This window comes from Orcinus orca, chromosome 1 (genome assembly GCF_937001465.1).
Source record: "Orcinus orca chromosome 1, mOrcOrc1.1, whole genome shotgun sequence".
NCBI classification, from domain to species: Eukaryota; Metazoa; Chordata; class Mammalia; order Artiodactyla; family Delphinidae; genus Orcinus; species Orcinus orca.
This window is the reverse complement of record NC_064559.1, coordinates 129,965,190-129,988,319: the sequence shown is the minus strand read 5'-3', so window position 1 is coordinate 129,988,319 and position 23,130 is coordinate 129,965,190. Positions and strand designations below refer to the sequence as shown.

Here is a 23,130-nt window from a genome sequence, read left to right as displayed (position 1 = left end):
AGTTCTGTTACATCCTCAGTTACCAGCTTTGTAGTAGCTAACACCTCCTTGTATTACAGTCCCTCTGACTGGACCCTGACTGAGACACTCACCATAGGTCTTCAGATGTTCCACCTGTTGGCCCCCTTCCCTCTCTTTCTTTCCAATGCCCATAAAAACCCTGTCCTGCCCACACAAACCCACTCTGAATCGAGGCTTGGAACAGATCTGTTCTCTTCTTCCCTACAGCCCGTCTTCCTCCCTGTCTCCTTCCAAGCTCTCCTGCTTTGCCTGGCTCTCTCTAATCCCAACCCTGCCCACCCCTCAATCCTCCCCACTTCGTCTTCTCTCGTCTCCTTTAGTCATCTGGCATTGCCAAGCCCCTGAGGCCATAGCAATGTGCATTATTTCTTTACAGTTATATATAAAGAAAAAATTTACAAAGGCCAGTCAGATTAACATGTATACCCCTGGGATCCCTGATCTCCTGTGGCTCTTGCCTGTTCTCAGGGGACATTTGGACTATGTTCCTTTTTCTTGCTCTTGGTCTCAAAATATATTTTGGGTTCTCACAGCCAGACTCGAAGTGCATAGGATCTGTGTCTTTTAAGTCCCTGGTCCAGCCCAGTCCCATGTGTGCTCACTGGAAGTCTCAGTAAACATCTGTAGTTGTTGATAAGATATCTCATTGAATCTAAGACACCATCAATTGTTAGATGCACTGTTATTTTTTGCACACTAAGAAAAGAATGTGTCACTTGATTGTGAGCTGCAGTCCAATTGCAGAAATGTGAAAAACCAGTGTGCTTTGTAGAACCAATGAAACATAGTATCATTGGATTGGAAAGCTCTTAGAGAGCATGGTTTTCCTTTGAGCCTGATCTTCAGGACTTAGGGCTCTTCCTGCCGCACAGTACGGCTGCACAAGGGCATATGGACAGAGGAGCAGGTTTAAAAACCAAGGGCAGGGGAGGGATGGGCAGGCAATGGATTCATGTTCAGGGCAGGCAAAAGCAGACTTTATAATATGGCTGTGCTGGGCTGTAGGTGGAAGGCAGCTACCTCAGGACAGAGAAGCACATCTTTCTGTGAAGGACATTTGTCAGAGAGGCTCACAGAGGAGCCAGACAGTTACCTGCTGCTTCAGTGATAAATGGCAACCAGCCCATTGGCTACTCACTTTACCCACTCCCACCCCACCCACTCTCTCCACTGTCTATTTGCTCCACACCTCCTCAGTGTGAGACCACAAGCTGCACCTGTTACCTTTTGCCTTTTCCGCAGGGTCCAGTTCTTCCAGAGCAGAAGCTTGATCTGTCTGGCAAAGCCCATGCTGTTGACCACGGAAGACCACTCCTAGCCCTCTGTCTATGGCTGGGGCTCACAGGCAGCAACAGGCATACATGGCACCCAGAGCACCTCCAGCTCAGGCTGCTGTGTCCTTCTCTGGCTGATTAAAGGCTAGTTTCTTCCTTCAAAGCATAATCCCTTTTAATTACACGTAATCCCTTTGTGGAGGAAAACAGGCTGACACTCCGTTGGCACCTTTTTAGGAAGACATGAGTAGCTGAGCACTAAGTGAACTGAGGTGGGGCCATTTCGTGGGAAACCAAGACCCTCAGGCTCCCTACCCCATCAAAGAGGTTTCTGGGGTTCCTGAAGGGCATGCCTTTGGGAATCTTCGAACTTTCAGTTTGGGACAAAATCTCTGTGCATAAATATAGTGCGGGCCGTGTCCTCTGAAATAGCCTGCCCTGAGCCAGCACCCAGGGACTGACATCTACTTTAAAGCCCAACTAGCCCACATGCCAGATCTGAAGTCATCCCTCCCTTTTTTTAACCCTTTATCTTGCTCTGTAGTGACTTTAGGCCAGCTATTTGCAGGCATCCCTGAGCTTAGTGGATGGCAAAGGATTTTTCTCTCTTGTGCTGAAATTGATCAACTAGTCATGGCTACCTGGAGCTGTGTTGGAAAAGTTGCTGGAACCCTCCACGCTCAGCAGAACAGGGCCTGCGACTGACCAGCCATGTCTAACGCAGTCCAGGCTTGAGGACTGGCAGCGGGTGGGTCAGCTACTGTCATTCCAGCTCACAGTGGATGGACTCGTCATTTGGAGGTGGATCCGTGATCCCAAGGGGCATCACAAACAGAAGACTTCCTGCTACTTCACCACTAGGAACGTTTAGTCTCCACCTCTTCAAATCTTACAAGCTGATTCTCTTTGAAAGACTCTAGACCCTTGAGACCTTGATAGGGTGGAGGGAGAGCCATGGAGTAGGAATGGATGCTGACTTCGTGGAGTTTGTGATCTGGTTGTAGACATGAGACATGAACTTGGATAAGTTAACGAGTGTGATGGAATCCATGAGAGCATACGGGCTATGTATGGTGGGGCTTCCAAGAGGATGAGGATGGTTTCTGCTTAGGATATCAGAAAGGCTTCTTGGAAGTGGCAGCATTAAAGCTAGGCTTTGATGAATTACAAAATAACATTTTATAGCATTTTTATGGTTTACAGACCACTTTTGCATACGTTATCTCATTATATGCTTACTACAATTTTGTGAGGTAGGCATTTACTCTGTTTTACAGGCAAGGAACCTGAAGTCTAGTGGGGTTAAATACGTTGCTCAGGGTGACACATGACAACGTTGGGTTACTAAACAAGTCATTTAACCCCCCTGCAAAGATAGGGAGGCAGGAATAACTTATCCTACCCAGGGAAACACCAAGAAGTAAAGCAGGCTGGAGTGGAGGGTATGGATGGAGAAGTGCTGAAAGAGTAGGCTAGAAAGGGAGCCAGGGATCAGACTGATGAATTGATATTATTATTGACTCAACTGAGATTTCCTGAGCACCTATGAAGTGATCTCTGAGTGGCCCACAGGTGCAGGGCACACCCCAACAGGAGCGGGCTCTGGGCAGAATCGCTAAGACATTGTTGCATGCTACAGAATATGGGTTTTATCATGCAGGAGGCTATTGGAAGTAGGTGATGAAGAGGAGGGAGAAGTCAGTTAGAATGACTGGGGTTTAGCGCTTGGCTGGCTGGATAGTGAGGTGGTGGTGCCCATAACTGAGAGGAGAATGCCAGAGAAGGGGCCAGGGGATTAGGAACAAGTGGGAGAAAAGATGGGCTCGGATTTGATATATTGACTTTGAGGTCCCTACGATGACATCTAAGTGGAGATGTTCAGCAGGCAGTTCTGGGGTGGAAACATAGATTTGGGAATCATCAGCATATAAGCAGAAGATTAAGCCCTGGGAGTGATTAAGTAGATTCCCAGGGAGGACAAAGTTGGAGAGTATGTGGGATTGCTCTGGGGAGCTACAGCTGGTGAAGAAATATGCCTCCTTCCAAATTCCCCAAGGGAAGAAAAATAGTGGTGGTCATCAGACATCAGCTTTGTAAATTGTGTCCTGTCATAGTATAAAAATATTCTATTTTTCTTTGAGTTACAACAGAAAAAGTTAAACTATGAGCACTTTGTTCAGTTCAACTGATGATACTCCAATGGCCTTGCCCCTACCTAACTGATGTTCTTGCCTGCACAAGTGTTCTTTTGATGTTGACCCTCTTTTTATCGTGCCAAAATATACACAGCATAAAATTTACCATTTTAACCGTTTTTAAGTGTATAGTTCAGTAGTGCCAAGTACATTTACATTGTCGTACAACCATTACTACTATCCATTTCCAGAAATTTTTAATCTCACCAACTAAAATTCTATACCCATTAAACAATAACCCTATTCCCTCATCCTCCTGCCAAGCACCATTCTACTTTCTGTGTCTATGAATTTGACTACTGTAGGTACCCACCCATAAATCAAATATGATGTTCTTTTTGTGCCTAGCTTATTTCATTTAGTGTAATCTTCCAGGTTCATCCATGTTGTAGCATATGTTAGAATTCCTTCCCTTTTCAAGGCTAAATAATATTCATTGTCTATATATACCACATTTTTCTTACCCATTCATTGATCCCTAGTTATTTGCACTGTTTCCATATTTTGGCTATTGTGAATAATATTGCTATGAACATAGGTGCACAAATATCTGTTCAAGTCTCTGCTTTCAATTTTTTTGGGGGGGTAAGTACCCAGAAGTGGAATTGCTGGATCAAATGGTAAATATATATTTAATTTTCTTAAGAACGACTGTTTTCCGTAACAGCTGAATCATTTTACATTCCATCTGTAGTGCACAAGGGTTCCAATTTCTCCATATCCTCACCAACACTTGCTATTTTCTGTTTTGCTTTGTTTTGTTTTATAATAGCCATCCTAGAAGGCATGAAATGGTATCTTATGGTTTTGACTTGCATTTTCCTAATGACTGGTGAGGCGGAGGCTCTTTAAATATTATAACTACACTTAGATGTGATCTCCACCCCACCCTCACCACCACTGCTCCCCCCAGGTAACTAGAGTTTTTTAAAAATTATGTCAAAATAAAAGGCTGTGTTCTTAGCTTTCTCAAATACCTCTGAGAATATGCCTAGTCAATAATGGTGCTGAGGAAGATGGGAGAAGACTAAGACGCGGAGATCACCTTCTTCCCCACAGATACATCAGAAATACATGTACGTGTGGAACAACTCCTATAGAACACGCACTGAATGCTGGCAGAAGACCTCAGACCTCCCAAAAGGCTCTTGGTGCTGCAGCCAGGAGTCAGTGCTGTGCATCTGAGGTGGGAGAGCCAACTTCAGGACACTGGTCCACAAGAGACCTCCCAGCTCCACGTAATATCAAACGGAGAAAATCTCCCAGAGATCTCCATCTCAACACCAACACCCAGCTTCACTCAACGACCAGCAAGCAACAGGGCTGGACACCCTATGCCAAACAACTAGCAAGACAGGAACACAACCTCACCCATTAGCAGAGAGGCTGCCTAAAATCGTAATAAGTCCACAAACACCCCAAAACACACAACCAGACGTGGACCTGCCCACAAGAAAGACAAGATCCAGCCTCATCCACCAGAACACAGGCACCAGTCCCCTCCACCAGAAAGCCTACACAACCCACTGAACCAACCTTAGCCACTGGGGACAGACACCAAAAACAACGGTAACTAAGAACCTGCAGCCTGCAAAAAGGAGACCCCAAACACAGTAAGATAAGCAAAATGAGAAGACAGAGAAACACACCACAGATGAAGGAGCAAGATAAAAACCCACCAGACCTAACAAATGAAGAGGGAATAGGCAGTCTACCTGAAAAAGAATTCAGAATAATGATAGTAAGGATGATCCAAAATCTTGGAAATAGAATAGAGAAAATGCAATAAACATTTAATAAGGACCTAGAAGAACTAAAGAGGAAACAAGCAATGATGAACAACACAATAAATGAAATTAAAAATACTCTAGAAGTGATCAATAGCAGAATAACTGAGGCAGAAGAACAGATAAGTGACCTGGAAGATAAAATAGTGGAAATAACTACTTCAGAGCAGAATAAAGAAAAAAGAATGAAGAGAACTGAGGACAGTCTCAGAGACCTCTGGGACAACATTAAACGCACCAACATTCGAGTTATAGGGGTCCCAGAAGAAGAAGAGAAAAAGAAAGGGACTGAGAAAATATTTGAAGAGATTATAGTTGAAAACTTCCCTAATATGGGAAAGGAAATAGTTAATCAAGTCCAGGAAGCACAGAGTCCCATACAGGATAAATCCAAGGAGAAACACGCCAAGACACATATTAATCAAACTGTCAAAAATTAAATACAAAGAAAACATATTAAAAGCAGCAAGGGAAAAACAACAAATAACACACAAGGGAATTCCCATAAGGTTAACAGCTGATCTTTCAGCAGAAACTCTGCAAGCCAGAAGGGACTGGCAGGACATATTGAAAGTGATGAAGGAGAAAAACCTGCAACCAAGATTACTCTACCCAGCAAGGATCTCATTCAGATGTGATGAAGAAATTAAAACCTTTACAGAAAAGCAAAAGCTGAGAGAGTTCAGCACCACCGAACCAGCTTTACAACAAATGCTAAAGGAACTTCTTTAGGCAAGAAACACAAGAGAAGGAAAAGACCTACAATAACGAACCCAAAACAATTAAGAAAATGGGAATAGGAACATACATATCGATAATTACCTTAAATATAAATGGACTAAATGCTCCCACCAAAAGACACAGATTGGCTGAATGGATACAAAAACAAGACCCACATATATGCTGTCTAAAAGAGACCCACTTCAGACCTAGCGACACATACAGACTGAGAGTGAGAGGATGGAAAAAGATATTCCATGCAAATGGAAACCAAAAGAAAGCTGGAGTACCAATTCTCATATCAGACAAAATAGACTTTAAAATAAAGACTATTAGAAGAGACAAAGAAGGACACTACATAATGATCAAGGGATCGATCCAAGAAGAAGATATAACAATTGTAAATATTTATGCACCCAACATAGGAGCACCTCAATACATAAGGCAAATACTAACAACCATAAAAGGGGAAAACGACAGTAACACATTCATACTAGGGGATTTTAACACCCCACTTTCACCAATGGACAGATCATCCAAAATGAAAATAATAAGGAGACACAAGCTTTAAATGATACATTAAACAAGATGGACTTAATTGATATTTATAGCACATTCCATCCAAAAACAACAGAATACACATTTTTCTCAAGTGCTCATGGAATATTCTCCAGGATAGATCATATCTTGGGTCACAAATCAAGCCTTGGTAAATTTAAGAAAATTGAAATTGTATTAAGTATCTTTTCCGACCACAATGCTATGAGACTAGATATCAATTACAGGAAAAGATCTAAAAAATACATGGAGGCTAAACAATACACTACTTAATAACGAAGCGATCACTGAATAAATCAAAGAGGAAATCAAAAAATACCTAGAAACAAATGATGATGGAGACATGATGACCCAAAAGCTATGGGATGCAGCAAAAGCAGTTCTACGAGGGAAGTTTATAGCAATACAATCCTACCTTAAGAAACAGGAAACATCTCGAATAAACAACCTAACCTTGCACCTAAAGCAATTAGAGAAAGAAGAACAAAAAAACCCCAAAGTTAGCAGAAGGAAAGAAATCATAAAGATCAGATCAGAAATAAATGAAAAACAAATGAAGGAAACAATAGCAAAGATCAATAAAACTAAAAGCTGGTTCTTTGAGAGGTTAAACAAAATTGATAAACCATTAGCCAGACTCATCAAGAAAAAAAGGGAGAAGACTCAAATCAATAGAATTAGAAATGAAAAAGGAGAAGTAACAACTGACACTGCAGAAATACATAAGATCATGAGAGATTACTACAAGCAACTCTATGCCAATAAAATGGACAACCTGGAAGAAATGGACAAATTCTTAGAAATGCACAACCTGCCAAGACTGAATCAGGAAGAAATAGAAAATATGAACAGACCAATCACAAGCACTGAAATTGAAACTGTGATTAAAAATCTTCCAACAAACAAAAGCCCAGGACCAGATGGCTTCACAGGAGAATTCTATCAAACATTTAGAGAAGAGCTAACACCTATCCTTCTCAAACTCTTCCAAAATATAGGAGAGGGAGGAACACTCCCAAATTCCTTCTACGAGGCCACCATCACCTTGATACCAAAACCAGACAAGGATGTTACAAAGAAAGAAAACTACAGGCCAATATCACTGATGAACATTGATGCAAAAATCCTCAACAAAATACTAGCAAACAAAATCCAACAGCACATTAAAAGGATCATACACCATGATCAAGTGGGGGTTGTTCCAAGAATGCAAGGATTCTTCAATATACACAAATCAATCAACGTGATACACCATATTAAAAAATTGAAGGAAGAAAACCATATGGTCATCTCAATAGATGCAGAGAAAGCTTTCGACAAAATTCAACACCCATTTATGATAAAAACCCTCCAGAAAGTAGGCATAGAGAGAATATTCCTCAACATAATAAAGGCCATATATGACAAACCCACAGCCAACATCGTCCTCAATGGTGAAAAACTGAAAGCATTTCCACTAAGATCAGGAACAAGACAAGGCTGCCCACTCTCACCACTCTTATCAACATAGTTTTGGAAGTTTTAGCCACAGCAATCAGAAAAAAAAAAGAAAATAAAAGGAATCCAAATCGGAAAAGAAGAAGTAAAGTTGTCACTGTTCGCAGATGACATGATACTATACATAGAGAATCCTAAAGATGCTACCAGAAAACTACTAGAGCTAATCAATGAATTTGGTAAAGTAGCAGGATACAAAAGTAATGCACAGAAATTCGTGGCATTCCTATACACTAAGGATGAAAAATCTGAAAGTGAAATCAAGAAAACACTCCCATTTTCTATTGCAACAAAAAGAATAAACTATCTAGGAATAAACCTACCTAAGGAGAAAAAAGACCTGTATGCAGAAAATTATAAGACACTGATGAAAGAAATTAAAGATGATACAAATAGATGGAGAGATATACCATGTTCTTGGATTGGAAGAATCAACATTGTGAAAATGACTCTACTACCCAAAGCAATCTATAGATTCAATGCAATCCCTATCAAACTACCACTGGCATTTTTCACAGAACTAGAACAAAAAATTTCACAATTTGTATGGAAACACAAAAGACCCTGAATAGCCAAAGCAAACTTGAGAATGAAAAACGGAGCTGGAGGAATCAGGCTTCCTGACTTCAGACTATACTACAAAGCTACAGTAATCAAGACAGTATGGTACTGGCACAAAAACAGATATATAGATCAGTGGAACAGCATAGAAAGCCCAGAGATAAACCCACGCACATATGGTCACCTTATCTTTGATAAAGGTGGCAGGAATGTACAGTGGAGAAAGGACAGCCTCTTCAGTAAGTGGTGCTGGGAAAACTGGACAGGTACATGTAAAAGTATGAGATTAGATCACTCCCTAACACCATACACAAAAATAAGCTCAAAATGGATTAAAGACCTAAATGTAAGGCCAGAAACTATCAAACTCTTAGAGGAAAACATAGGCAGAACACTCTATGACATAAATCACAGCAAGATCCTTTTTGACCCACCTCCTAGAGAAATGGAAATAAAAACAAAACTAAACAAATGGGACCTAATGAAACTTCAAAGCTTTTGCACAGCAAAGGAAACCATAAACAAGACCAAAAGACAACCCTCAGAATGGGAGATAATATTTGCAAATGAAGCAACTGACAAAGGATTCATCTCCAAAATTTACAAGCAGCTCATGCAGCTCAATAACCAAAAAACAAACAACCCAATCCAAAAATAGGCAGAAGACCTAAATAGACATTTCTCCAAAGAAGATATACAGATTGCCAACAAACACATGAAAGAATGCTCAACATCATTCATTAATCATTCGAGAAATGCAAAGCAAAACTACAGTGAGATATCACCTCACACCGGTCAGAATGGCCATCATCAAAAAATCTAGAAACAATAAATGCTGGAGAGGGTGTGGAGAAAAGGGAACACTCTTGCACTGCTGGTGGGAATGTGAATTGGTACAGCCACTATGGAGAACAGTATGGAGGTTCCTTAAAAAACTACAAATAGAACTACCATATGACCCAGCAATCCCACTACTGGGCATATACCCTGAGAAAACCATAATTCAAAAAGAGTCATGTACCAAAATGTTCATTGCAGCTCTATTTACAATAGCCAGGAGATGGAAGCAACATAAGTGTCCATCGTCGGATGAATGGATAAAGAAGATGTGGCACATATATACAATGGAATATTACTCAGCCATAAAAAGCAACGAAATTGAGTTATTTGTAGTGAGGTGGATGGACCTAGAGTCTGTCATACAGAGTGAAGTAAGTCAGAAAGAGAAAGACAAATACCGTATGCTAACACATATATATGGAATCTAAGGAAAAAAAAATGTCATGAAGAACCTAGGAGTAAGTCGGGAATAAAGACACAGACCTACTAGAGAATGGACTTGAGGATATGGGGAGGGGGAAGGGTAAGCTGTGACAAAGTGAGAGAGTGGCGTGGACATATATACACTACCAAACGTAAAATAGATAGCTAGTGGGAAGTAGCCGCATAGCACAGGGAGATCAGCTAGGTGTTTGTAACCACCTAGAGGGGTGGGATAGGGAGGGTGGGAGGGAGGGAGATGCAAGAGGGAAGAGATATGGGAACATATGTATATGTATAACTGATTCACTTCGTTATAAAGCAGAAACTAACACACCATTTTAAAGCAATTATACTCCAATAAAGATGTAAAAAAAAAAAAAGCATGGTGCTGAAAACTTCGTATTTTATTCTTATAATTATCACAAATAACACTAATTGATTGGGGTAAATCTAGAAGTGATATGAATGTAAGGAATGCAGTGGTTTCAGGCTAGGACCTTACATGTGGATTGGGAATTGTGTATGGTTTGGGAATTGTGAAGTTAACATATCAACCCATATTTACCTTCAGAAGTACAAAAATTTAAGACAAATGATGAAGTTTTAAAGATTTCCTCGCTCCTATTTCTGAAGGTTGAAATGCAGTGTTATCAAGAAAGAGACATTCTGGGAGTTCCTGGTGATCCAGTGGTTAGGACTTGGTGCTTTCACTGCCATGGCCAGGGTTCAATCCCTTCCCACAAGATGCGTGGCATGGCCAAAAAAAGAAAAAAGAGAGAGACACATTCTGTTATTTGTACCAATTATTCTGCAAAAATTCAGTAGCAAAGAAAAATAATTTATAATTTTAAAAAGTTTCTATTTGGAAAAAATACTCTGAAAAATATATGTTAAATGCGTTAGAATCACTGTAATTTTGGAGTAGAGATAAATGTGATAATAAACTAATACCAATAGATAGCCATAGTTCATTTCAAACAAGCTGAGGAAAGTAAAATGTTCCCTGAACACATCACTGAAAATATTATATTTCTTTGAAAACGGTGATTATAGGTAGGGTGGGAAGCATTGTGAATCTATGTCGTAAGCATAAAGACAGTTTTGAGACATCACAATGTAAGATAAAGGGAAAATATCTTGATTTCTAACTTTGAGTTCATTCCTACCGAATTTAAAACTAAATCACTAGCAGTTAAATCCTCAAACTCCTTCAATCATGATGAAAAACATAAATATTTCCTCAGCTTATTCAATAATATTTGATAATAGTGAAATAAGTGAGTGTCAGTTTATGTAATTTTCTCCGAAAAAAATATGAAACCTGGGTAGGAGCTGCCAACAGATTGGCTGCCTAACTCACAAAGAATTTTTCTCTTCTGAGGGTGGCCCCAACGCCAAGGGAAGGGTCTACAGTAGACTAGTAAATGCTGCGGGTCCCTGGCCATAGCTGACTGGTCATGTGTGGTTTCCTGACCTTAGCTGGGCCAATCAGAGCCTAGTCACAGAATATTTTATTGTGGACCTGAGAGAAGCTTGAGTTCAGCATTACAGAAGCACAGAAGCTGCTGGAGAAATTAGAGGCCATGCTGGGTCACTAGGTTCAGTTTGTAGTTTGTGCAGGAGAAGAGTAGAGTGGCTGAAATCTCACTTACTTTTGCTGACCAAACCTTGGGCCTTGGTATACAGCTGCATCCAAGAAAAAGGAGTGCTTTTTTCAATTCACAAAGATGCCTCTGCTCACCAAACTATGCAACTGTGAAGCTGCCTCCACCTTCCAATTTGCACAAAAGTGCCATAGGACGGGCAGTGGACCCAAGGCTGTGGACCCCACCGCTGAGAGAAATCTGATCCACAGTAAGAGGGAATGAAGGGAATGCACAGGAGAGGCCAAGGCAGAGAGCATGAGTCCCAGCTGCAGCTGTGTCCCTGTTTCCAGCTGTCCCTGGGACACAGCTGCTCCCCTGCTTTTCTTTCAGGCAATTTAGCTGTGAGACACCCCAATCCTTCCAATAAAACCCACTTTAGCTCAAGTTTGGCTTCTATCACTGGCAACCAAAAGACTCCTGACTAATGTGAGTTATCTTAATCCAGGAGAGGATATGACCTGGACAACTGACATAGGGCAAAAAAATTTATTTGCAGCCTATAGAATGTATCTGAATAAATTTCCTGGGCAGGTACGTGATTACAATATTAATATAGCAGAAAACCCAATAGAGTTGCAGCAAAGTTTATAGAAGAGCTATACTGCCGTAAGGATCTTTTAAGAAAGCAGAAGAATTCCAAAATATTCAGTGTCGTCAATTCCTATATCCATTAGGAAAAGGTTGGCAATTTTTAAAAACATGCTCATCAGTGTGAAGGCATAACAAGTGGGAAGATGTGTGTGTTCAAAACACAGCAGCCATTGTGCATTGTTAGCTGGGACTGAAGTTCTTTCATAGTTTATCAAAACTGAAAATTATATCAACTGATTCTGTGAATACTGTACTTTGGTGGCCAGTGAATCAAGTGGGACATTGCTATTTGTTTCCAATTTTGAACAGCTTTTTGTTTAACATTTATTTACCGTTCACTAAGTGTTCAAGAATTCTTTCTAAAGAGCCTCAAAGGGAAACTGTAAACACATTTTTTCTTTGTTTTTAAAAGTAGAAGCAATACCACATAGTTTATCATCAGAGAGAAATGGTGAATGTTTCCAAACCATTTGGCACAGAGTAGAAGAGATAATTATTTTTCTTCAAAAAATAATCTCTACATGTCTTGTATTTAAAAATATCTTTGGAGGAGAAAAATAATGAAATCATGCGACTTTTGGCAGTGCATTTTTTCTACCTCCTCAGGACAGTATAAAATTAATATCTTTTGGGACTTCCCTGGTGGCGCAATGGACAAGACTCTGTACTCCCAATGCAGGGGGCCCAGGTTCGATCCCTGGTTGGGGAACTAGATCCCACATGCATGCCACAACTAAGAAACTGGCGAGCTGCAACTAAGGAGCCCACCTGCCGCAACTAAGGAGGCCTGGAGCCTCAACTAAGGAACCCACGTGCCAAAAGCTAGACCCCATGCAACCAAATAAACTAAATAAATAAATAAACTTACCATCATGTTATTTTAAAAAAGTAATATTTTTTAATATGGATTGTTAATCATATTACTGGATTTAAATTGATATTTTTTCTTGAGAATGGTTATACCAAAATAAAAATAATTTCTGAATTATCAAGTGCATCAGTAGCAAAATACATTAAAAATTCCTTTACAGACTTGATGCAAGTGTAATCCCAGAACTCTGCTTTTACCTAAAATATCTACAGCTCAATTTTATCTGTTAATCAATCTTGACTCTTGCTTGATGTGGTCTGATTAATGAGCCTTGTTGCTTGGGGCTATCATATGTTGCTTTGACTTGGTTGATCACTGCAGCAAGATTGGCATGCTCATTTTCTACTCTGCCTTGCTAGAACATTTACACGGTGTCATAAAAGAGGTCCATCACTAATTTTCATGGAGTAGAAACTAATGATCAAACTAACAGAATCTAAGCTTTCAGTAGTATTATGGAATCATTGGCCCCATCTGCTGAAAAACAAATATTTTACTAAATTAATCTCTCCTATGAGAATCTTGCACCTTACCTGGCACTAATTTAATCTTTCCTGTAAGAATTTTGGACTTCAGGTTTTTGTTGGGCTAACGTGCAGATATTGAATTTTAGATTTTGAAAATAGCAATTGAAAAAAATTTACGCGAAACATTTCTAGCAGCTTCTTTCTTACTTAGTGAGAGGGGACACTGCTTTCATGTCTAAGCCATCTTTGCCCATCTACTCTGTAAATATTCCAGATTCTCACTGGGGGACTATGTAGAGGGAGAGGTCTAGGATGGAAATCTAGGGAATTCACCATTTAAAAAAGCAGGTACATAAGTGTCTTATCACACCATGCCTTCTAATAGCAAAACCTCGGAAATTCACCAAACACCCGTCACAGAATGGATAAATGAATTGTGGTGTGTTCTCTCAGTCAAAGCTCATACAGCAATGAGCGGGAACAAACTCCATCTAGAAAATCATGGATGATTCTCCCATACACATGCTAAGCAAAAGAAGCCAGATACAAAGCATTCACAGTTCACATTTATCAATGCATAAAGGTCAAGCACAGGCAAAACTCATGCTTGATTTTCAAGCTACTCTTTGGGGGGCATGGTGGCTGGAAGGGGGTATAAGGGCCATTTCTGTGGGCACTGGAAACAGTCTGTCTTTTGATATGGGCGCTAGTTACTTTGGCGTGTTCAGTTTGTGAAAATTATCAGCCTGTAAACTTAGGATTTGTACACTTCTCAGTATGTGTGTTATGTTTCAATAATAATAGTTTCTTAAAAAGCAGGTGAAGGAAGAGAACCCAGTGAAGGTACCTGAGCAGGATGAGCTAGAGATGATGGGAAAAGGTCTGGAAAGAGGGGTGCCCTGGAAGCCATAGAAAGAGGAGGTTTCAAGGAGGAAGAAATGGTCCGAAGCCCCAAATGGCTCAAGAAACCTTGAGTAGGATGAAGACTGAAAGCTGTCCGCTGGATTTGATGACTCACCTCTGAGAGAACAGTCTTATGGGAGGCAGAAACCAGACAGCAGAGGACTGAAGAGTGAGATGCAGACAGCACAGGGGGACATCGGGTTAGGCAGGTCTTCTTTCCCTGAAGACAGGAGAGATTTGACCATGTTAATATGTGGGAAAGAGCCAGTTGAAAGGAAGATGCTAAAGTTAGTGGGGATGATTAATGGGGCCCCAGGGAAGGGGAGGAGGTGGAATTAGCCTTGGGCAGGGGCAGGGACACCTTGCATCCCACGAATACTGTGGGAAGGAGGCCAGCGAGGTGCAGGTGCAGATTCACTTACCGAGCGGAGGCTGGGAGCAGAGGGAGCCCACCCTAGTGGTTCCTATCTTAAATGTGGCAAAGGAAAAATATTAGGAGATTAAATGAGATGATGTGAAAATACCTTGCGAATTACAAATGGGTAACAGACGTGCAAATTTATTTCTCATCTTTCCTTTGTCCCCCTTTGAGCTTTTGTTAAGCAAAGTATATGTTTAGCCATTTATAATGGGAGAGTAATTTATCTACAGTGTGTAGAGATCTTAGGAATCAAATTATTCATTGAAAATCCCCCTCCCCCCCACATACTTGCTGTTATATTCGCCTAATTAAAAATAATTGGCAAATCATAGGTAGAGACTTGTTATCAATTCAGCTTGACAGTTCAAACCAATAACCAGCACCAACAAAAGGGTTTTCTGGAGATTCTTTTCCCAGTTACAGTTACTTCTGCTCTGGGAGGGCAGGGCCCTTTGAAAGGTCTGCTGTCCCTGGGAAAACAAGGTCTGAGTTCCTGGGTCTCTCCCTCCACCTCGACCTGCGCGGCTGATCCACCAGGCCTCGGTGGTTTCCCTATAGTACTCTTCTCTTTCCTGGATGCCCAGCGCCATGTTCCTGGAGTTGGTCTGAATTTCTTCTCATTCTTCAGACTGCAATGGGACTTCTACTGGCATCCTCACTTCCATCAAAGGCAGATCGATTTGGGGAAATTTTCATATGGAAATTTAAGCACTGGAAATGTATTCATGTCAGCTATCTTGGCGTGATACCTTTGCAAAATCTTCAGGGAGTTTTAAGGTGTGGGGGTGGCAGCCCACATACCCCAGTATAAAGGACTCTGTCTGGCAGAATAAGTGAGACTAAATCAAGCTGTTATCAGAAACGAGGAGGCAGGTCGCTGTTCCAAGCACATTTTATGCACTCACTTCAAAAGCTGTTTATAGAGTTTTGCTGACTTGACATTCAGAAAACCCACAAGAGCCCAGAGATTTCACATTTTCTGGGTATTAAGTACAAAATACTTGCCAGATAACAGAGTTTTAGGGGATACTGAGGAGTGTTTCATAGCAGACCATTAGTCTGGGATGTTATCACACGAGCCTCAGCAGGGCTTTGAGCTGCTGGCTATGCCCAGAGTCTGACATCACCTGAAGAACCTCTCTCCTGGGGCCAGACCTGCCACTCGGCAACCTCAGGGTATCATGAGCTCGGCTTCCAGAACCAGACATTCTGAAGGGCTCCGGCTAGAGGCAAGCAACAAAGCAAGGGACAAGCTTAAAGAGCAGAGGGAAAGAGAGATTTCAGTGCCAAAAACAACTGAGAATCAGGGACCTGGACTAATTCAGAACAAATTCTTTGTGGTGATCCATTTAAGAAGACAAATAATAGGGATAACCTGAGTGCGTGTGTAGAAGGTGTGTGCTCATTACAACGTTAAGGAAGACCTGGCACCCGTCCTCAGGCATTTGCCGTCAGGTGGTTAACAAGTGAAGTCTCTGCAGACCCTGCCTGGCGTGTCTGCATAACTCAACAACAGGTGCAGAGCCTGTCTCGTGGGCAACCTCACAACGGGCCAACGATCAGAAAGAGCTTGCTCCAATTTCCCCGCCAAGTGGCAAAACCACACAACAGCCAAAAACCGTGTCAGCTTCCCAGTTACTGTTTGACCTTGAGCATAGGAACACAGGAGGAAAATGGAAACTACTTAGGTAGCATTCTGTGAGGGTGGTGGAAGTGGCGTGGGAAAATATTTCACATGGTTCTTGCCTGCTCAGCCTGACAAAGAAAGCTTGTGGCTTGCTGTCAGATTCCTTCGGCTAAATTTGTCAAAGGGAGAAAAACCTCTCTCGGGTGAGGGAAATCTCTCTCTTCAAACAGCTCCGTATCACCCCCACTCCTTAATGACTCAGCACCCCTGGCCCTCTGTTTCCCCCCTCTTTACATCTTCTGGGGCAGGGGGACGGGGAAGAGGTCCACATGCAGAGCTACAAACTGTGTGTCAGTCCCTGCTCTGGGCTCATCCCTAGCTCAACCCCAGTGGGAGCGTGGCATAGCCATTTTAGCAAACACAGACAGCCCTGGCAGCACTGGGGTCCAAGCAGTTCCCCAGCAATCTACCTGGAGCCCCATGAATGGTGTGCAAGCACTTCCGTCCCCATAGCTTAATCAAATTCTGATTCTCTTTTCTCCTTAATGAAATTAAATTATTTTAAAAGTGCTACTCCTTTATATCAATCAGGATTTGAGTACAAGGACTGTGGTATGGGGGAAAGTCCCTGTCTTTGGAACCAGAGAGACCCTGGTTCGGATCTCAGACTACCCCTAGCTGTGTGACTGCTGGTGAGAGAAAATGTCTGTATTAGACCAGGAACTTCTTAAGAAAATACCTGAAGGTTTTTGTTTTTTTTTTTAAATAAATGATGCTTCTTTATTTTACTCTCAACAGCTGTTTAAGTTGCTAGATTATATTTGGAGAAAAATTGAACATGGTCCACTGAAGTCCCTTAATACAGAAGACTATGTTGCTTTCTTCTGAAGTCACATCAGGCCAGGATTGGTTTCTCAGCAAGCCTGGAGAAGCCATCTTAAATGAAAGCCCTGTATCAAAGGCTTGCAAAACAAGCCTCGCAGTAGAATAGTTGTCACTAGCTTTCAACCTTTAGCAGCTAAGATGCATCTAGGGACCGGCAAATACACAGGGCCTGAACTGAGGAATCAATCCCAGTAGGGCTGTTACAAACCTTTCCAGAGCACTTAGGCTTTCTCCCTGAAACATGTTTAAGATACCAAGAGTAAATTCTCACTTTTCAAAGTAGAGACTCATGCCCTGAGTAGAGGTACATCTTTGGTTTGAATCCTCTGTGTAAGGCAGGGTAAAAAGCATATTTCTTGGAGAAGGAATAAAACAACCCAGTGGCTCGAACTGCCTTCCTTATGGGGTAAGTGAATTCACACAGAGTCGGAAGGTGGCGGTGGGGGGTGAGCTTTGGAGAGCATGTCAACAGAGCTCTTTACTGTTATTATTACTGTTGTTGAAGACATGAAGAGATCAAGAGAGATCAATCAGAGATAGACCTGACAAGCTCCTCCGAGATAAGACTGTGTTTTCAAACAGAGCACTTTTGTCAGTGTTTCCTAAAATCATTTGCCTTCTACTTTTACCATGTTTGCCAGATCCAAGTAATACCTGTACTTTATTATTTAATTCATTTTAAATCGACTCACTCTTTATACTTAGCTGAATTCTCAACAATAACCTGGGAAATCACAGGGTTTTTTATTTTTCTAAAGTACTTTAGAGCAAAGAACTATTAAAATACATTTTTCAAGTACCTCTAAAAATAATCGTGTCCCACCAGTAGGCACACCATACTTTGAAGAACACTTTTTTAAATGATCAAATGTATCATGAAAGGAGTGACTATTACAGGGGATTAAGAGTTCTTTTTCTGTATTACTCACCACACCTTTTCCCAGTCTCTTGCTGGTTGAATAAACTTTTAATAAAGACCCCCCCTCCCCCCGGCTTCTTTAATATCTAAACATACTTTTATGTGCACCATTCTACTTGATCTTCCCAACTCCCTGTGAGGTGGGCTGGATAAACATTATGACCGTGACTCAAAGAGGAAATTAAGGCTTATATTTTATTTTTTTTAATTTTTAAATTTTTTTAAAAATTATTTATTATATTTTTATTTATTTTTGGCTGCATTGGGTCTTTGTTGCTGCACACGGGCTTTCTCCAGTTGCGGCGAGAGGGGGCTGCTCTTCGTTCCAGTGTGCGGGCTTCTCATTGCGGTGGCTTCTCTTGTTGCGGAGCACGGGCTCTAGGCGCGTGGGCTTCAGTAGTTGTGGCTCAAGCTCTAGAGCACAGGCTCAGTAGTTGTGGCACACAGGCTTAGTTACTGCACGGCATGCGGGATCTTCCCAGACCAGGGCTCAAACCTGTGTCCCCTGCATTGGCAGGTGGATTCTTAACCACTACACCACCAGGGAAGCCCAGGGCTCATATTTTAAATTACTTACTCAAAGATACATAGGTAGTCAGTAATAAGGCAGGAATAAGAGCTAAGCTTTCTGACTCTTTATCAGTAACAGCCCACGTCTCCTTCATAGCAAACTCATGGCTGACAAGAGCCAGGTGTGAGGGAGGGTGTGTGTGTGTGTGTGTGTGTGTGTGTGTGTGTGTGTGTGTGTGTGTGTGTGTGTGTGTGTGTGTGTGTGTGTGTGTGTGTGTGTGTGTACAGGTGTCTAAGCTACTCTCATCATCATGTATTGATTTCAAAGACAGGGACTTAAGTCAAGGTCAACTTGCCACAGAGGCAAGACTTCTGTTCCAATTCAATGGAAAATAGTGTGACTTCCATTCTCTTCAAGATTTTGGTAGTTAAGGACACATGCCTTAGGGTGAACATACTTGGGTTTGAAACTCTATTGCTCTGCTTATTAGGTGTATGACCCGGGGAAATTTTTTTTAATTGAATTTTGATCAGTTTCATCATCTCTAAAGTGGGAATAATAATACCTATTGGCGTAGGGGTGTTGTCGATAGCGGCTGTGGATAACTCCTACATCATAGGGCAATGATTTAATGTGATGGTATGCAAAGAAGAGCTTATTGTCACTGTGCTCAGTCTAAAGCGAGCATTAAATGATGGCTATTATTACTTTGATAAGAAACGCCTACTGTTGATGCATTTGCTATCTGATATTTTGAAATCAATGGTGAGATAACTGAACGTTTCAAATGGAGGTCCATCTTCATACATATAAAAATATACCTGTGATAATGGGTAAGTCCATTCAAACATTCACTATTTCCCCTCTAAATGCAATAATAATACACTGACCTCTCTCTGTGACCCAGTAACCATTGCCAACCCCTCCAAATACCTTCACAGCAACAAAGATATTTACATTTTTACAGGCTTACAATGTACATTAACTCAGGTATACTAACTCACCTGTCTCTCACAACTGCCTTGTGATGCAGATATTATTCTCATTTCACAGATGATCAAACACTCTCAGAAGGCTGGATGACCTGCCAAGGTCACATAGTGTGTAAATAGAAAAGTTGGGGCAGAAACATAGGCCTTCTCATTCTTTCCCACCACATGAGTCTCTGACAAAGCAGGAAATAAACACATGGTTGAATCTTCCTTTGGCTTACATCTCCTCTTCCTGGTACATAATGTCATAAGCTTCTGCAAAATGTTACCCAATGCATCAGTGAGTGGGAAGTATCCCCTTTCTGATTGACACGAATGCAGGAAGCAGTTATTAACTCTCCATCCTAGATGCCACTGGTCTGTCATGGTTTTATCCCTTTTGTTTAAACAGGGAAATCAGGCAGCTGGCATTGAACATTTTATAAAAAGGAAAACTGAGTCATCTGTTTTTCGATGATTTCCATCCTAACCTCCTTCTGTCTTGCTAGATGGCAAATAGTTTCCAGACCATTTAGTGACTCAGCTACAGGATGGCAGCTTGTCTGGGATTCCAATTCAGTTTCAGGTTGCTAATTTCCTATTTCCTCCTTGTTTCAGAAAGTATCACAGTAGACTTTAATTACCTCTGCTGGCATGCAAAGGAAGGAGAAAAATGGGTTGGTTTTACAAACTGTTGTGCCCTTTCCATCCTGAAGGTGAGACCTTTGACTGAGAGCCTGCAGGTCAATGTAACACCCAGACATCTTTTTTTTTTTAAATTTATTTAATTTATTTTTATTTTTGGCTGCATTGGGTCTTTGTTGCGGTGCACAGGCTTCTCATTGCAGTGGCTTCTCTTATTGCGGAGCACGGCTTCAGTAGCTGTGGCGCACGGGCTTAGTTGCTCCGCGGCATGTGGGATCTGCCCAGGCCAGGGCTCGAACCCGTGTCCCATGCATTGGCAGGCGGATTCTTAACCACTGAGCCACCAGGGAAGCCCCCAGCCATCTTTTTAAAAGGTCAAATAACCCCCTTCAATGGGCTCTAGGGCCCAGACTTCACTCATGATTCTGAGAAAAAGGAAAGGAAAGCAAAAATGGAGAGCAAGGGAAAGAGGGGGAAAATAACTAGAAAAGTTAAGGGCAGACGGAAAGGAAAGGTGCTAATAACCTCAGGTCCTTCTCACAGTCCCTAAACCCCAAGTAGGGAAAATCCCAGTGGTACTCAAACAGTTGGAAAGCATCACTATTCTTCTCTCCTCTCCTCCCACAAAGGCTTCACAGACTAAACCACCATTTCAACTGAGCACTTTTGCAACATTGTTTACCAACTGCTTCCCCACTGTAGAGAAGTGTTATCCGTGTCCGATTACTTAGCGTGTTCTCTCTTGATTAGATTATAAATTATATCTGCAGTTGTTTTAGTGGTGTCTGTATTCTATTTTCATTTGGATTAAAGGGTAGGATTTGTAAAACATTCCCAACCGCTTTGGTAAGACAGTTTAATTCACTGGACTTGAAAACACTGGCTTCAAGACTGAATTTCAACCAGGAATAAATGTTTCCAAGGGGCATATAAAGTTCTCTGGTATACAAATACACTTGTTAAAAAACAGATTAAAACAAAAAACAGTTTAATACCTGCCTAGCACAGAAAGCTCCCTTAACGGCCTAGGTTGTTAAGCCCTTGCACAAGTTACCTTCAGATACTGGAAGTAGGAAAAAAAAAAAAAAAGGCACAATCCAATCCTTCTGTGTCATACCCCCTGCATCAGAATCAACCTGGAACAGCTGTTAAACATAAAGATTCCCAGGCGTGGTGGCTACGCCACTCAATTAGAATCTCTGGGGGTGAGGCCCAGGAATCTGGGCCTCAAGCTTTCCAGGTGATTCTGATGCACTTAGCGTTTGAGGAGCACCCTAGAGATCAAAAAGATGGGCCAGTCTTCCACTGGGGTGCCAGGGTTTGCCTTCAGACACTGTCATCCAAGCCCTATTAATTTTCATGGCTTTAGGATTGCTACAAACCAACCGTTGTTGTAGGAACCACCAAGAGTGGAATTGGTTTATACTAAGAAAATACAACACTGACGTCCGTTACATCACCTGCAAATCTTTGGGAATTTTAACTTATTGAATCATGTAACTCAGCTCTGGGATCTTTTACGTGAAGTGCTTATTTGAACACACATTCACCCATTTTTAATTCAAGGAAAAGGACTCCATAAAGACTGTTTATGATAAAAAAGTTATATTCTTTCTGCAATCTTAGACTGTTAGCAACCAGAATCTCCTTACAAAAAAAATTTTTTTTTAATTACAAAATGTTGGGCCTGTCCGGATTAAGTCAATAATTTGGTGGGCTCAAATGACACAACTCAAACAAGTGCAGCTGTGGCTTTGTCAGTATTTTATTTACTTAGAATCACTGGACTTACTTGATGTTATGACTGCCAATGACCCCTCAACTGAAGCTCCATCTCAAACCAGTTCACCAATTATGTAAATGTCAACGGCAAAGTCCATTAACAATTCCCAGGAAATAAAAACAGAATCTGGGTAATAAAATAAAGTCTAATCTTTCTTTCCTTTGTGCTTCGTCTAGTTTCGCTTGCTCATGGGGTGCTGCATGCAGAGGCCTTGCACCTGGCGCTTCAGGCCGAAGTTCCTAGTGCCAAATGGCTGCACCTGTGGGTGGACTGTGTGCAGAAGTGCTGCACGTGACACTTCAGTTCAAGATGGCAGTGGGGGGCCATGTGCAAAGATGCTGCACCTGGCATGTGGATCTGCAGCACTCTGAGCAGGGCAGTTGCACCCAACCTGGAAGAACTCTGCCCCCCTCCCCACTGACGAGAACCCTATAAAGCAGCCCACCAGTGGCCTTTAGGGGAGAGCGTGTACTCTAGAGCGAGAGCTTGCACCTCTCCATTCTTTGATCAAAGAGTAAAGCTTTCCTTTGCTTCTGATCCAAACTTGGTCTCATTCTATTTGCAAGCTACACTGGGCAGGAGGACCCTTACTGGGGCTTGACAAAAAAAGGTCATAACAAATTTTGGTGACCATGGAGGGACGGATGGTGGCTTTTTGCCGGCACCTACCCACTAGGTTCCAGGCTCACCCCAGCTCCAGAGGGAGCCCTGCAGATGCTTTGGGAGGCTCAGGTGAGGATGAATGACTCTAGCCTTTGAGTATACTCTGATGAGGTAGAACAGCAGCAGCCTTCAGCCAAACTCAGAGCAACTCTGCCCAGGAACCCGACACTTGGGTGTGGTGCACACACAGTATAGCTCCCAGAGTAATCTGGACTGTGCCCCCTTGAGGGGATCATAATATGGCATCATTGGGGATTGGAGACTGAAACTCACATGTGTCTGCCTGCTGCCTCTGGCCGGCCTTTCATGGTACCAGATGCCCGGGGACGAAGGGAACCTATGGACGAGAGG

At 41.8% G+C, this 23,130-nt stretch overlaps 1 protein-coding gene across 2 annotated transcripts in view; it reads right to left on the bottom strand.

The window, feature by feature from the left end:
• Positions 1-1,404, bottom strand: part of ABCA4 (ATP binding cassette subfamily A member 4) — a 136,641-nt gene extending 135,237 nt beyond the window's left edge. Inside the window, exon 1 of one of the 2 annotated variants that reach the window (XM_049714008.1) lies at positions 1,246-1,404. In XM_049714008.1, coding sequence (XP_049569965.1) covers positions 1,246-1,311 — 66 coding nt within the window. In that variant the 5' untranslated portion in view covers positions 1,312-1,404. The remainder of the gene's footprint in view (positions 1-1,245) is intronic. The other variant, XM_049714005.1, reaches the window with a different exon arrangement.
• Between the last annotated feature and the right edge of the window lie 21,726 nt (positions 1,405-23,130).